General features: G+C 37.7%; 1 protein-coding gene across 7 annotated transcripts in view; it reads left to right on the forward strand.

Moving 5' to 3' along the window:
• The window catches only part of EYA3 (EYA transcriptional coactivator and phosphatase 3), a 93,716-nt gene that overhangs the window by 24,984 nt on the left and 54,807 nt on the right, over positions 1–13,925 (forward strand). For all 7 annotated transcript variants that reach the window (XM_055573975.1, XM_055573971.1, XM_055573972.1 and 4 more), the window contains 2 exons: positions 7,451–7,494; positions 11,651–11,730. In XM_055573975.1, the coding sequence (XP_055429950.1) occupies positions 7,451–7,494; positions 11,651–11,730 (124 nt within the window). The remainder of the gene's footprint in view (positions 1–7,450; positions 7,495–11,650; positions 11,731–13,925) is intronic.

Here is a 13,925-nt window from a genome sequence, read left to right on the forward strand (position 1 = left end):
TTTTTTTTAATTGGTTTGCACCTGGGTCTTAATTTATGAAGGTGACTGAGTGACAACACAAAGAGATCAGTGCCATTGAGAGAAAAGTTTACTGTTATAATTCTCTTAGAAATAAGAGACATAGCATGCCACAAAGGGTCCCAGGGAGAGCACCAGTGTCATTCAGGAGGCAGAGACGCATAGAGCAATCCTAGAATGTATCGTAGGGGAATGCATAGGCCACACTCGTAATTGAGGCTTCTACAGGCAAGGTACAAAAAAGACCTTCACGACCCAGATAATCACGATGATGTGATCACTCACCTAGAGCCAGACATCCTGAAATGTGAAGTCAGGTGGGCCTTAGAAAGCATCACTATGAACAAAGCTAGTGGAGGTGATGGAATTCCAGTTGAGCTATTTCAGATCCTGAAAGATGATGCTGTGAATGTGCTGCACTCAATATGTCAGCAAATGCGGAAAACTCAGCAGTGGCCACAGGACTGGAAAAGGTCAGTTTTCATTCCAGTCCCAAAGAAAGGCAATGCCAAAGAATGCTCAAACTACTGCACAATTGCACTCATCTCACATGCTAGTAAAGTAATGCTCAAAATTCTCCAAGCCAGGCTTCAGCAATATGTGAACCGTGAACTTCCTGATATTCAAGCTGGTTTTAGAAAAGGCAGAGGAACCAGAGATCAAATTGCCAACATCCGCTGAATCATGGAAAAAGCAAGAGAGTTCCAGAAAAACATCTATTTCTGCTTTATTGACTATGCCAAAGCCTTTGACTGTGTGGATCACAATAAACTGTGGAAAATTCTTCAAGAGATGGGAATACCAGACCACCTGACCTGCCTCTTGAGAAATTTGTATGCAGGTCAGGAAGCAACAGTTAGAACTGGACATGGAACAACAGACTGGTTCCAAATAGGAAAAGGAGTACATCAAGGCTTGTATATTGTCATCCTACTTATTTAACTTAATATGCAGAGTACATCATGAGAAATGCTGGGCTGGAAGAAGCACAAGCTGGAATCAAGATTGCCGGGAGAAATATCAATCACCTCAGATATGCAGATGACACCACCCTTATGGCAGAAAGTGAAGAGGAACTCAAAAGCCTCTTGATGAACGTGAAAGTGGAAAGTGAAAAAGTTGGCTTAAAGCTCAACATTCAGAAAACTAAGATCATGGCATCCAGTCCCATCACTTCATGGGAAATAGATGGGGAAACAGTGAAAACAGTGTCAGACTTTATTTTTTTGGGCTCCAAAATCACTGCAGATGGTGATTGCAGCCATGAAATTAAAAGACGCTTACTACTTGGAAGGAAAGTTATGACCAATCTAGATAGCATATTGAAAAGCAGAGACATTGCTTTGCCAACAAAGGTCCATCTAGTCAAGGCTGTGGTTTTTCCATTGGTCATGTATGGATGTGAGAGTTGGACTGTGAAGAAAGCTGAGCGCCGAAGAATTGATGCTTTTGAACTGTGATGTTGGAGAAGACTCTTGAGAGTCCCTTGGACTCCAAGGAGATTCAGCCAGTCCATCCTAAAGGAGATCAGTCGTGGGTGTTCATTGGAAGGACTGATGCTGAAGCTGAAACTCCAATACTTTGGCCACCTCATGCGAAGAATTGACTCATTGGAAAGACCTGGATTCTGGGAGGGATTAGGGGCAGGAGGAAAAGGGGACGACAGAGGATGAGATGGCTGGATGGCATCACTGACTCGACGGACACGAGTTTGGGAGAACTCCGGGAGTTGGTGATGGACAGGGAGGCCTGGCGTGCTGTGATTCAAAGGGTCCCAAAGAGTCGGACACAACTGAGCGACTGAACTGAACTAAACTGAACAGGCAAGGTAAGGCAGGGTAATTGTTTATTTAGGATTGGAGGTTTGAGGTACAGAAACTATCACTAGGTATCTGGCCCTGGGTTTATTTAGAGCAGGGGAATATAGTTCAGAATATGGTTCAAAATATAGGCTCTGAATTGCAGGGGAGATGTAAGCAACTTTGGCTCTTAGTTTGGCCCTGTGATTAATGGGTGTGAAATAGACAAATACAGAAAATGTAGAACATGTATTAACTGTTAAAAATAACTAGGATAAGAAGAGTTAATGTCAGATATTGAAAATTTTCACAGACTGTTCAGTTCAGTTCAGTTCTAAAGCTTCAGTGGAAAGAATGGTCCTGTCCCAAGTTGATAATGATAAAGTCATGATTTTTTTTTAATTTTAGTTTATTGAGGTGTGGTTGGTGTTAGTTTCTGGTGTACTGCAAAGTGATTCAGTTATACATATATATAATACTTTGCATCTGCTAATCACCAACTCCCAATCCACCCCTCTCCCACTCTACTCTCCCTTGGCAACCACAAGTCAGTTCTCTATGTTTGTGGGTCTGTTTCTATTTCATAGATAAATTGATTTGTATCATGTTTTAGATTCCAAACATATAAGTGATTTGGTGTCTGGTAAGGGCCTGCTTCCTGGCTCATAGACTCCTATATTTTTGCTGTATAGCAAAGGAGGTCTCCTTTATAAGGGCACTAATCGTATTCGTGAGGGCTCCACCCTCATAATCTTATCACCCCAAAAGCCCCACTTGCACATTTTATCATATTTGGGATAAAATTTCAAAATATGAATTGGTTTGGGGGGGCGTAATACAGACATTCAGTCTGTAGCATCCTGTGTAACCAGGGAGAGGAAAAAGACTAGTGAATGTTTTTATGTGAATCTACCATAATCTTTTCTTTGGTTCACCTGTTTGATTTTCTGATGTAAAAAACAATATGTAACTCCTTTCCCTATTCATTTCTCTTAAGAGAAACAGCCCCAAATTCCATCCATTGCTGCATCCAGATCAAGTCCAGGATCTGATGCTCACTAGTTTCTACTAGATCCAGTTGTGACCTCTTTTGAACTGGTAGCCTGTGAACTTAAAAAGACGAATTTCTTGCCTCCCATTGCAAGTCATGCTCCATATGCAGTGGTGGAACAGGCAGTTGTCTCTGCCACAGGTATTTACCTTTCTAGTCATTTGGAATGCTTGTTCTCACCCCCTATATGCTGATTTCCTTATATCAAGTTCTGGAAGTCAAATTAATAATTAGGTGACTATTGGTACGGGCTTCCCTGGTGGTTCAGCTGATAAAAAAATCTGCCTGAAATGGAGGAGACCTGGGTTTGATCCCTGGGTTGGGAAGATCCCCTGGAGAAGGGAATGGCAACCCACTCCAGTATTCTCACCTGAAGAATTCCATGGATAGAGAGCCCTGGCAGGCTGCAGTCCATGGGCTTGCAGAGTCAAACACAGCTGAGCGACTAATGTTGCCACTGCCCGTTGGTAAGTGTGATCAAAGAAAATAATATTAAATTTGTGTGTGTGTGTGTAATTTCATCTAGGTTATGATCAAACTCTTTCCCCTACTAGAACATACAGTATTACTTTCTAGTAAAGAGAATGATATGCTTTGTTGGACAGTGGTGGATAAATTCTGACACAGACGTCTTCCTTTTTAAGACTTCATGCAGACTTCTGTTGGATTTATTATTCCCAAGATTACAGTTTATCAAGCTCTAGTATGACTTAGCCTCTTGTTAAAACTTAAGAAGCATAATAATTATATACTTGTAAGGCATCTCAGAATAATTCTGGAGTGACATTTGAGATTCATAATGTAATTTTCTTATCTAAAAAGTGGTATTTCTTAATATAACAGTTGTATATCAGTTTGTCTTTTCATAAACTGCTCACTCATTCTTTCTCTCCCTATTCACTCCCTTTCACCAGTTTCATTTTCAAAGCAGGTCTTTGAAGTAGATCAGTTCAGTTCAGTCACTCAGTCGTGTCCGACTCTTTGCAACCCCATGAATCGCAGCATGCCAGGCCTCCCTGTCCATCACCAACTCCCGGAGTTCACTCAAACTCATGTCCATCGAGTCGGTGATGCCATCCAGCCATCTCATCCTCTGTCATCCCCTTCTCCTTCTGCCCCCAATCCCTCCCAGCATCAGTCTTTTCCATTGGGTCAACTCTTCGCATGAGGTGGCCAAAGTACTGGAGTTTCAGCTTTAACATCATTCCTTCCAAAGAAATCCCAGGCCTGATCTCCTTTAGAATGGACTGGTTGCATCTCCTTGCAGTCCAAGGGACTCTTCAAGAGTCTTCTCCAACACCACAGTTCAAAAGCATCAATTCTTCTACGCTCAGCTTTCTTGAAGTAGATAGTCATGTTTTATTTTCAGAGAGGTAGACACACAGTGAATTAACTCGCAGAACTGAGCCTTGAACCTGTATATTCTGAATTCATATGTTGTTATTTGTATTCCTTTGCTCTGCTATATTTAAAGCATGATTTTGTTGTTTTTAAGCAGAGACGCAAATAGAACTCTGATTCATGAATTTGTCAGTGTATCTTCCTTTAGTAACCTTTAGTTATACCATGCCCATAAGATTATGTCATTTGTTAAATGACAGCTCTATTTATTGAGATATAATTCACATCCATTTTAAAGTATCCAATTGGATGGTTTGTAGTATATTCAGAGTTTTTCAGCTGTCACCAGAGTTGATCTTAGAACATTTTCATCACTCCAAAAAGAAACTGTACCCATTAACAGTCACCCCTCAATTCTGCCCTCGCCCCAATCCTAGGCAACTACTAATTTACTTTTCCTGTTGACCTTTTGTGAGTATTTCATATAAATGGAGGTTATATAGTATGTGGTCCTTTGTGACTGGCTCCTTTCACTTAGCATAATCTTTTCAAAGTTTATCTGTGTTAGCGTGCACAAGTATTGATACCTCATTCCCTTTTATTGCTGAATGTTTCATTATATGGATTTATTTTATCATTCATCATTTTTGTTTGTCATTATTGTGTTTATCCATTCATCTCTTCATGGACACTGGGTTTCCCCTTTTTTGCTATTTTGAATAATGCTGATACAAACATTCATGTCCAGGCCTTTGTGTGGATATATGTTTTCATTTCTCTTTGGTTATATAGTCAGAAATGGAATGGCTGGATTATATGGCAGCTTTATGTTTAACTGTTTGAGAAACTGCTAGACTGTTTTCCAAAGTAGTTGCACTGTTTTACTTTTTGTCCATTTCTGGATTGTATTATTTGAACCCATCCTTTTGTAATCCAATGAAATCTGTATCCTTTGAGTTAGTTTAATTCCTCTATGCCAAGGTACCATATTTCCTATCCCTGACTTACAGGAGGACGGAATTGCCTAAATCAAGGCCAGCAGTGGGTCATGAAAGGTACAGAATTAGCTGGGAGCACATTTTCCACCCCCTGACTTCTTTGTTTGGTAGACATGTCTTTAGGTTCATTTTCTCTGTTTCTATTTGTGTGTATGTACTCTACTGAGGGAGAAGGAAATGGCAACCCACTCCAGTGTTCTTGCCTGGAGAATCCCAGGGACCGGGGAGCCTGGTGGGCTGCTATCTATGGGGTCACACAGAGTCGGACACGGCTGAAGCGACTTAGCAGCAGCAGCAGCACTGTACTGAGCTCGCAATGTATTAGATAAAAAATGAAAAAGCATAGTTCTTCCTTGAAAGGCCATTATGAATATATTTTAAAATTTCGCTCCAGGGCTTTTTTTTTTTTTTTTTTTTTTGAGAGTTTTCTAGCTAAATTTGTTACACTGTGGCTCTAATAAAATGAAGACTGATAAATTAGATTCTTCATTGCTCTAGTTTTCTTTGTATAGGTTACTGTTTGTAAACCATAGACTGTTTTAACTTCATTTCTTTGATTGCAAAGAGAGTCTTTGGGTGAGCTAAGCATAAATTCATCACCACTATTGGAAAATTACTTTATTATCTGGCATTATGTAAATACTGTCATCTTCAGGTGGGAAGGACAGCACATTTTCTTATAAGAGCCTGTATTAAGTTGAATTTTTCTTGTCTTAAGCCTTGCAGTTTCCAGTCAAAACAGTTTTCCAGCATTATTACATGAGTGCATTTTTCTCCCATACCTTTCATTGAGGTTATGTCATGTATTTGTAATACAGTTAAATTTTTTTGTCACAGTATATACCGTCCTGTAATCGCTTTACCTCCTGGTTGGTGTATGGTATCTTTTATCATATGAAAGTTTTGAATTTTTGTAAAATCAACCTATTTTCTCCTTTATGGCTTTTTAATTTAATATCATGTTTACTAAGGGTTTATCTACCTCAAAGGTTTTGTCTTTGTTTCCTTTTCTTCATATACTTTTGTGTTTGTTTGTAAACTTAGAGGATTTTTTTAATACCCCTTATTAATTTTATCTTTATTGGCACCTATGAAAGTTAAGGCAGCATTATATAATGTCAGTTGATACGCCATAAGCAAGGATCCAAGAGTATTTGGTTCTATTTATTTTGTCATGTTTTCTCATGAAGAATACATGTCCATGAGAAATTGAATGGACCTGGGATTTATGTTGTATTTATTATTTACTTTGAAATTTTAAATTTAATCATATATAATAGCTATATTCCCACCTAATATGTTTGTTTAAAATTGTTTATTAGCAGGGACTGCCCTGGTAGTCCGGCGGTTAAGACTCCAAATGCAGGGGGCACAGGTTCAGTCCTTCGTTGGGAAACTGAGATTCTGCATGCCTAAAAAAATAAATTGTTCAGCAGAGTTTCTGCCTCTGTGCATACCTAACTCCTTGTAGTGGGTTGGCAGTACTCTTTGTACTTTGCGAACTTGAAATACTTTTTAAGTATTCATAATTTGTATGGCTAAGCACACTAAGCTTACTTCTGTAACTAGTTATTCTAATTCAAAAACTCTAAAATCAGATTCTTTGTAATATTTAAAACAACAACAACAGGGAAAACCATTAGTAATGTTAACCATAGATCTTCTATTTGTGACTTCTTAAACTGTTTCAATGGAAATACTTTTATCTTAGAAGGATTTAGAGAAGATGAGAATATGGGGAAAAAAACCAGAATAGTGTGAAGCATATTTTTAAAATTACTAGTAACCTGATAGGAATTTATTTTTATTTTTGGTATGTAAGTAATATAAATATAAAGATATTTCTATTAAATAAATGGTTAGATGATTGCAAAATTACCATACTTACTGTTTGAAAATATATTTATGTGTCTGTTAAAATTTTAAAGTAAGCAGTTTGATTTCAAGTTTGGATACCTTATCCTAGTAAACATTCTGTGTTGAGTAAAAATCCTGGTAAACCATTTATTTTACCTTGAGTTTAGAAGACATTGTTTTCATTAAAAAGAAAAAAGAGAGCCCCATGTGAAAAACGAGTCCATCTTTAAAATATATCAGGGGTTAATGAAATAAATCTAAGTCTAAGCAAGACAAAAGGAAAGTTACCCTGTAATTTATTAGTTAATCTGAGGCTGCCATTTGAGTAGCTAGATGATTTTAAAAACAGATCATGACATTGATGCTTTTGTATATTTATTTTATAGGTGAAGAAAGCCAAGATGCAGGAATCAGGAGAGCAAACTTTAAGGTATACAAAGTTGAATTTCTTTTTAATGACCTACTTATAATTTGTTTTTACCTGCTGACCAGTATGTGGACATGATTTGGATTGACTTACCCTCATTTTGGTTTTCAGCATCAGTTTTTATGTTTTGAAATTATTTGATTTAAGGTGAAAATTATCCTCTGAAACTTTGTCCTTAAAATAAAGTTTGTCCTTGAAACACTTAAGTGCTGAATTTTTCTCCTTTTTTATTCATTATTTATTCAGCATAATGTACCAATCTCACGTTATCACTCAGATCCTGTGATGTGAAGGAGACACAATGGTGAATATTCTTCAGTTACGTATACATAATAGGAAAAATAGAAATTAAAAAAATCCAAGGAGTTAATCCTTAATTACCAAATGGACATGGAACACCTTAATCATTAGCTCTGCTCCCCTTACAGAAAAGAGGCAGCTTCTTTGCATGTCATACTCTGGCTTCCACAGCACCATGATTTTCAGTTGTCCACAGTTCTTACCTCCTGTTGTTTGTCTACCAGCCAGATGAACCAATACCACACTAACATCTTAATTTCAAGAATCCTAATCTTGCACCTCACACAGTAGCATTCCAGCTCATTTATTCTATTGTCACACTAGCCCTGTGTCTTACTCTACACTTCCACTTATAATGACAATGAACTATCATATTTTCACTGTCAGGCATTGACCCTTCCCTCAAAAAAGACTTCCATATCTTCCTGTGCTGCTCAAAAGATAAGATCTATTACTTTAATCAATTTCTTACAAACATTCATAACTTTCTCTCCCTTTTCCCTGTCATCCTTCCCTAGCCTAACCCTAGTGTTTAAAAACCCTAGTTTCATCCTTATTCCCAAACATCTGAACACTGATAGGAAAACACAAAACTGCTCACGGGTCTCAGTTTCCAGTCATGATTACATCTCAGTGGGCACTTAAACATTCTTGGTGATCCAGTCACCCTTCCTGGTTTATTTCACAGTGGTAAAATTGCTTCTCTTTCCTCCTTACCTTCCTTCATTCCTTCTCTCCTTTCTTCCCTGCCTCTCAGCCTGCCTGCCTTTCTTCCTGCCTCCCTCCCTCCCTTCTTCCCTCTATCTGCTGCGTCTCCTCACCCTTCCCCTTCCATTTACTCAGCTGGGGATCTGACGCCCTACTCCAAAGAGAAATCAGAAGTGGATAGGAACTGCCTTACTTGTCTTATCACCGAATCTACCCCCTTAACTGCTTCACTGCTTCTAATATTCTCTGCATCCCTTTTCTCTGAAGTTAATTCCCTTGCTCATCTCTCTCCAGTTGTACAATGGAGCCTATCAGCTTCATCTTTTCCTGCTATTATTCCATCTCCTTCAGCAACTGCTTTATTGGGATAAAATACAAATAACCTGAAATTCACCATTTCAGTCATTTTTAAGCGTATAATCCAGTGGTACTAAGTACATTCACATTGTTGGGCAATCATTACCATCTATCTCCAGAACTTTTTTTATCTTCCCAAACTGAAACTTTGTATTCATCAGACTCTCCATTTCCCCCTTCTTCTAGCTCCTGGCAACCATCATTCGGCTGTCTCTATGATTTTAACAACTCTTAAGTAACCTATATCAGCACAGTCATAAATTATTTGTCTTTCTGTGACTTGTTTGTTTCATTTAGCCTGATGTCTTAATGGCTTATCCATTTGTAGCATGTGTCAGAGTTTCCTTCCTTTTTAAAGCTGAATAATACTCATAGTAGTCCATACCACGTTTTGTTTATCCATTCATTGGTTGATTGTGTTCATTATTGTCAAGAGTTTCATTGAATGAGAAAGAGGTATTTGTGATGCTTACTTTTGGAGTTTGGGTGTTTTTGCTCTTTTTTTGGAGAAGGGAAGTTTTATTTTGGAGTATTTTTTTTTTCTATCATACACACGTTAAGAAAATTTTATATAACTGAGGATAATCATATTTTGAGATAGTAATTTTTCTAGATATAATTTCAAATATTTAACAAAGTGCTAGAGTTAATTCACTGTCTTGGTGCTTTTGTTTCTGTTTAATCTCTAGATACTTAGTTGAATACATAGGAGATTTTGCTGTAAGAATCCAGGACCATAGGGTTTTAGGAACTTGTCCGTTGTACACCAGATCATACAAGTATACCTTCTACAATACAAGATCTAGAAATAGTCTTTCAACAGTTGGTATAACAATGATCCCCAGACTTACTCAGACTAGTCTTACACATAGAAGACCAGTCATTATATTCAGAAATGTGAAGTTCTTGTCTGGGTTTATACCGTTCTCCTTGGAATCCTATTTAATTAGGCATAAGATGGGGCTCAGAAGTCTGTATTTTTACCAATCATTCAGGTAATTATAAGAAATAAGCCATTTTGGGAAACAGTGATACAATTACCTTTCAATTCCCAAGTCATGTCTTGGTTACTATATTAAGTGCTATTTTGAAAGTACAGACATTTGAGTAAATAGATTAAGATAAACTTCATCTGGAGATTTACTTTTTTAAAATTAGTTACATCTGAGGAAAACTTGTTTGAACATTCAGAATATACCAGGGAAAAAACCTTTATTGATACTATGCTTGAATATTAAAGGTTCATTCAGAAAAGATATGAGAGCTTTAAGAATTTTGGTGCTTTGTACTTATTTTTAATAAGTAACATTTCTTTTTAAATTTTTCTATGTAGAAACTATTCTTACTGTTTATTAGTCTTATCTTTCCAAAAAAAGAAAAACTGGAAAAAAAATTTTTGATGATGGCATAGTGTTCCCTTGAATGAGGATGTGTTACGTATTTTTTACCCAGTTCTTTAACCAGTTGGACATTGGTTTCCAAAATTTTATGTAACAAATCATGTTGCAATGAAAATACTTCTTCATTAGTTTATAAACACCAGTTCCAGTTACTCACCCACCATGAATATGTAACCATAGTTCTTTTCATACTTCTCCAACATCGTGTCACAAACTTTTTGTCTTTGCTAACTTAATAAGTGAAAATAAAGTTTTGTTCTAGTCTTTAAAAAAGTCATATCTTTCCCGGTATGTGGAGTATCTGCGACAGTGTCCTCCGCTTCTTCCTAGAGTGTAGAACAGCAAAGCAGATTTCTTGCTGCAGGAACATGAATGTGGGAAGGATACCTGGACTGGGGAGAAGTTGTGTTATAATAGTACTGGCTACAGTTACATGTGTTTTTCTAGTCTTTGCTCTAAATACTTTTCATGTATTGACTCATTAAGCCCTATAACAGCCCTGAAAGGTAGGTTCTGTAATTATCCCTCATTGACTGTTGCAAAAACTGGAGTACAGAGAAGTTCAGTGACTTGCCTAAAGCCATAAAGCTAGTTTTGACAAAGTGCAATATGAGCTCAAGCAGTCTGGTTCCAGAGTCTGAACCCTTAAGCGCTGTTCTATACTAGTGGTTGAGGGAATACGGGGAGAGTTGGAAAGTAAGGTAAGAGGAAGAGGCAGAACATTGTGAAAGTCAAAGGGTGATCTCCATTTCAGAATCTCACTGAGGATCTTCCCAACATTAAAGTATCTAACATAATGATTTATCATCCTAGTTTATATGACTTAGTCTTTTTCAGTTTCTCTTAATTTGTGTTATAAGTTTTTTTAAGGAAGATTTTGCTCAGTTTGAGGCATAAGAACAAAAATTTGTTTTTAATTGAGGGAAAACAGAAGTGCAGTGTAATGCACCATCTTCAGGTTCAGAACCCCTTCTTGTGTAAGCATGTGTAATTTGAAAAAGCTTTTCAAGTGATTGTGAGGACCATTGTCTGAAGTTAGTCATCTCCCTACATTCCTTTGGTACTTTGGAAATAAAGTGAGAGCAGTTTTAGGTTGCTGTAGAGTTTTTCTTTTACCATGTGGTCTTTAGAGAAAATCTGAGTTGCTTGTTGCTTATATGAAATTTCCACGTGGTATAAAAACAGTCATGGTCTAGGGATGTGACAAAGAACTGGAATGCTGAAGGTACTAGGCTTGGCCTTAGCTGTTAGGTAGCTGATAAAAACCAAGAATAAGGACTTCATGAAGTAGATTTACCTTGCCCCTTATTTAGGAAGAAATTGGTTTGATTTAATCACTTTTAGCAATGCAGCAGATCAACCAGAGGCTAATGTATTCATTTTGGTTTTCCCAGTCAAGTAAGCAACCCCGAAGTCAGTGATCAGAAACCTGAAACTTCAAGCCTTGCTTCAAACCTTACCATGTCAGAGGAAAGTAAGTACCATATTCTGTGCATCATGGACGTATTCCTGTGACCAGGTGATGCTGACCTTTTATAACTGGTTTTCACTGATTGCCTCACTTGTCTCAGAGTATCCAGAATCCTTTCATTGCCTTGTATGTGTGTTCATCCTTATGCCCTCCTGTAAACCTTATTGCATACCAGCTAAGGAGCAAAATCACATGGGATCCACTCCTAGGGATTGGTGATTGTGTTTTTGTTTTGAGATTGAATGTTCTTCTAAAGGTAATAAATAATGCTTTACTCAAAATCAGAAAAATTTGTGGGCCAGCCTCTGACTCCTTCTCTGGATGGCTTGATGTGTTTCCAGCTTTCTAATAACCAAATGATTCTACCTATCCATCTGTACCAAAAAAGAAAGAAAAGTAGTCCCCTGAGAGCCCAAGATTGATACTGGGCCCTGAGGGAGACCCATTTCAATAAGATACACCCTCTGCTTACCAAACCTTAGCCAAAAATTTGTAGAATGTTCTTTTTTTTTTTCTTGTGGAGATCTAAGCTTTCTTTGGAATATCATGGTGGTATGCTCCATAGGGCAGATAGTTCTCCTTGAAATTAAATAGCTATGCCCTTTCATATTATACCACACACTTCAGAAGAATAAATTTGTGTATGTTGCTTTATAAAAAGACATTTGTTTAGGAGATATATCTTAAGATGCTTAACCTTAAATAATTCCCATGTAATAAAAGATGGTATGCCTTTAAAAAAAAATGGTTATGTCTTGAGTTGTATATATTGCTTCCTTAAAGATGCTGTTCCAGTAGTTCTCAAACTTGTAGCATACCTGAGAGTTACCTGGAGTGCTTATTTGTAAGGTAGCATTCTAGCCTCATCTTCAGTGATTATCATTTATAAGACCTGTTGTGGATGAGAATCTGCATTTTCAAGAAGATAGCTAGGTAACTCTGATACATATGGGAACTGCTCTAATCAATGAAAGGAGTCTCTAATTTTTTTTAATATCTCACTCCAGTATTCTTGGGCTTCCCTTGTGGCTCAGGGGTAAAGAATCTGCCCACAATACTGGAAACCAGGGTTTGATCCCTGGGTTGGGAAGATCCCCTGGAAAAGGGAAAGGCTACCCACTCCAGTATTTTGGCCTGGAGATCCATGGACTGTATAGTCCATGCAAAGAGTTGGACATGACTGAACGACTTTCACTTCACATCCCCAAGAAAAAGGTCTGTTCCTTATATACTTCAGGGCCCAGAAGTAAGTTGAGTGTTCTTGCTTCTTAAAAATTAGTTCTTTTTTTCCTTCAAAAACTAGTGCTGTTGAAGTCTATATGTATGCCCCTTCCTCCAGCTTTCTTTTTACCTCAGACTGAACTCCTAGTCATTTTGCTCTTTAAAGACTAGATCTTTGTTTTCTTCTCCATCCAGACCTTTATTATTTTTGGTAATTTGAATGTCCAAGTAGATGACCTATCCAACACCCATAATGTCCCTCTTCTTTTCCTATCCCTTTTTACTCTACATGGATTCTGCAGTTATTACAAGTACTCCCTTACTAATACCTTCAATAATTTTGCCTCTTGTACTGTCCTTGCTAAACCCCAATCCTGATTTAATCCAACTGTCCACCTTCTCTGTAGGTATTACATTAAATAGCTGAACATTACTGGGTAATTTATACACTTAGCTGACTGTTTACTCACAGGGCCTCAAGTGGGCACCCTACTACTCTTTACTCATGAGTTTTACCTTTTACCATTTCTTTCCTCTCAGAGCACCCATACTACTCACCTTTCTTCATATTTGACTGATGATTTCTTCTCAAATAGAAGCTGTCTGACAGGAGGTTCCCTTATTAACCTACCACCACCAAGTCTTCAGCCCTACTTGTGTTTGTACCCATGTTACCTTGTTTTATTCTTGTCAGAATGGAAATAGTATTCTTGTTCCTGTGAAAGGTAAAACCTTTTATTTGTGCTTCATATCCTGTCTGTTCTCACCTACCCCAAGGACTTTGGTACTGTGATTATCCTAATACCATTCTTGCATTGTCTTATTCTTCTCTTCTTAATCCATCCTGTCTGTGGATACATGATCCAGTATCTTCCATCTTAAAGCACAAACAAAACCCTCCCTGAAGTCCATCTTCCCCACCAGTTACAGACCTCGTTGTTCCATGACCCCACTTGGAACCTCTGGAAAGAGTTGCC

The sequence above is a fragment of the Bubalus kerabau genome, chromosome 3 (genome assembly GCF_029407905.1).
Source record: "Bubalus kerabau isolate K-KA32 ecotype Philippines breed swamp buffalo chromosome 3, PCC_UOA_SB_1v2, whole genome shotgun sequence".
Lineage (NCBI taxonomy): Eukaryota > Metazoa > Chordata > Mammalia > Artiodactyla > Bovidae > Bubalus > Bubalus kerabau.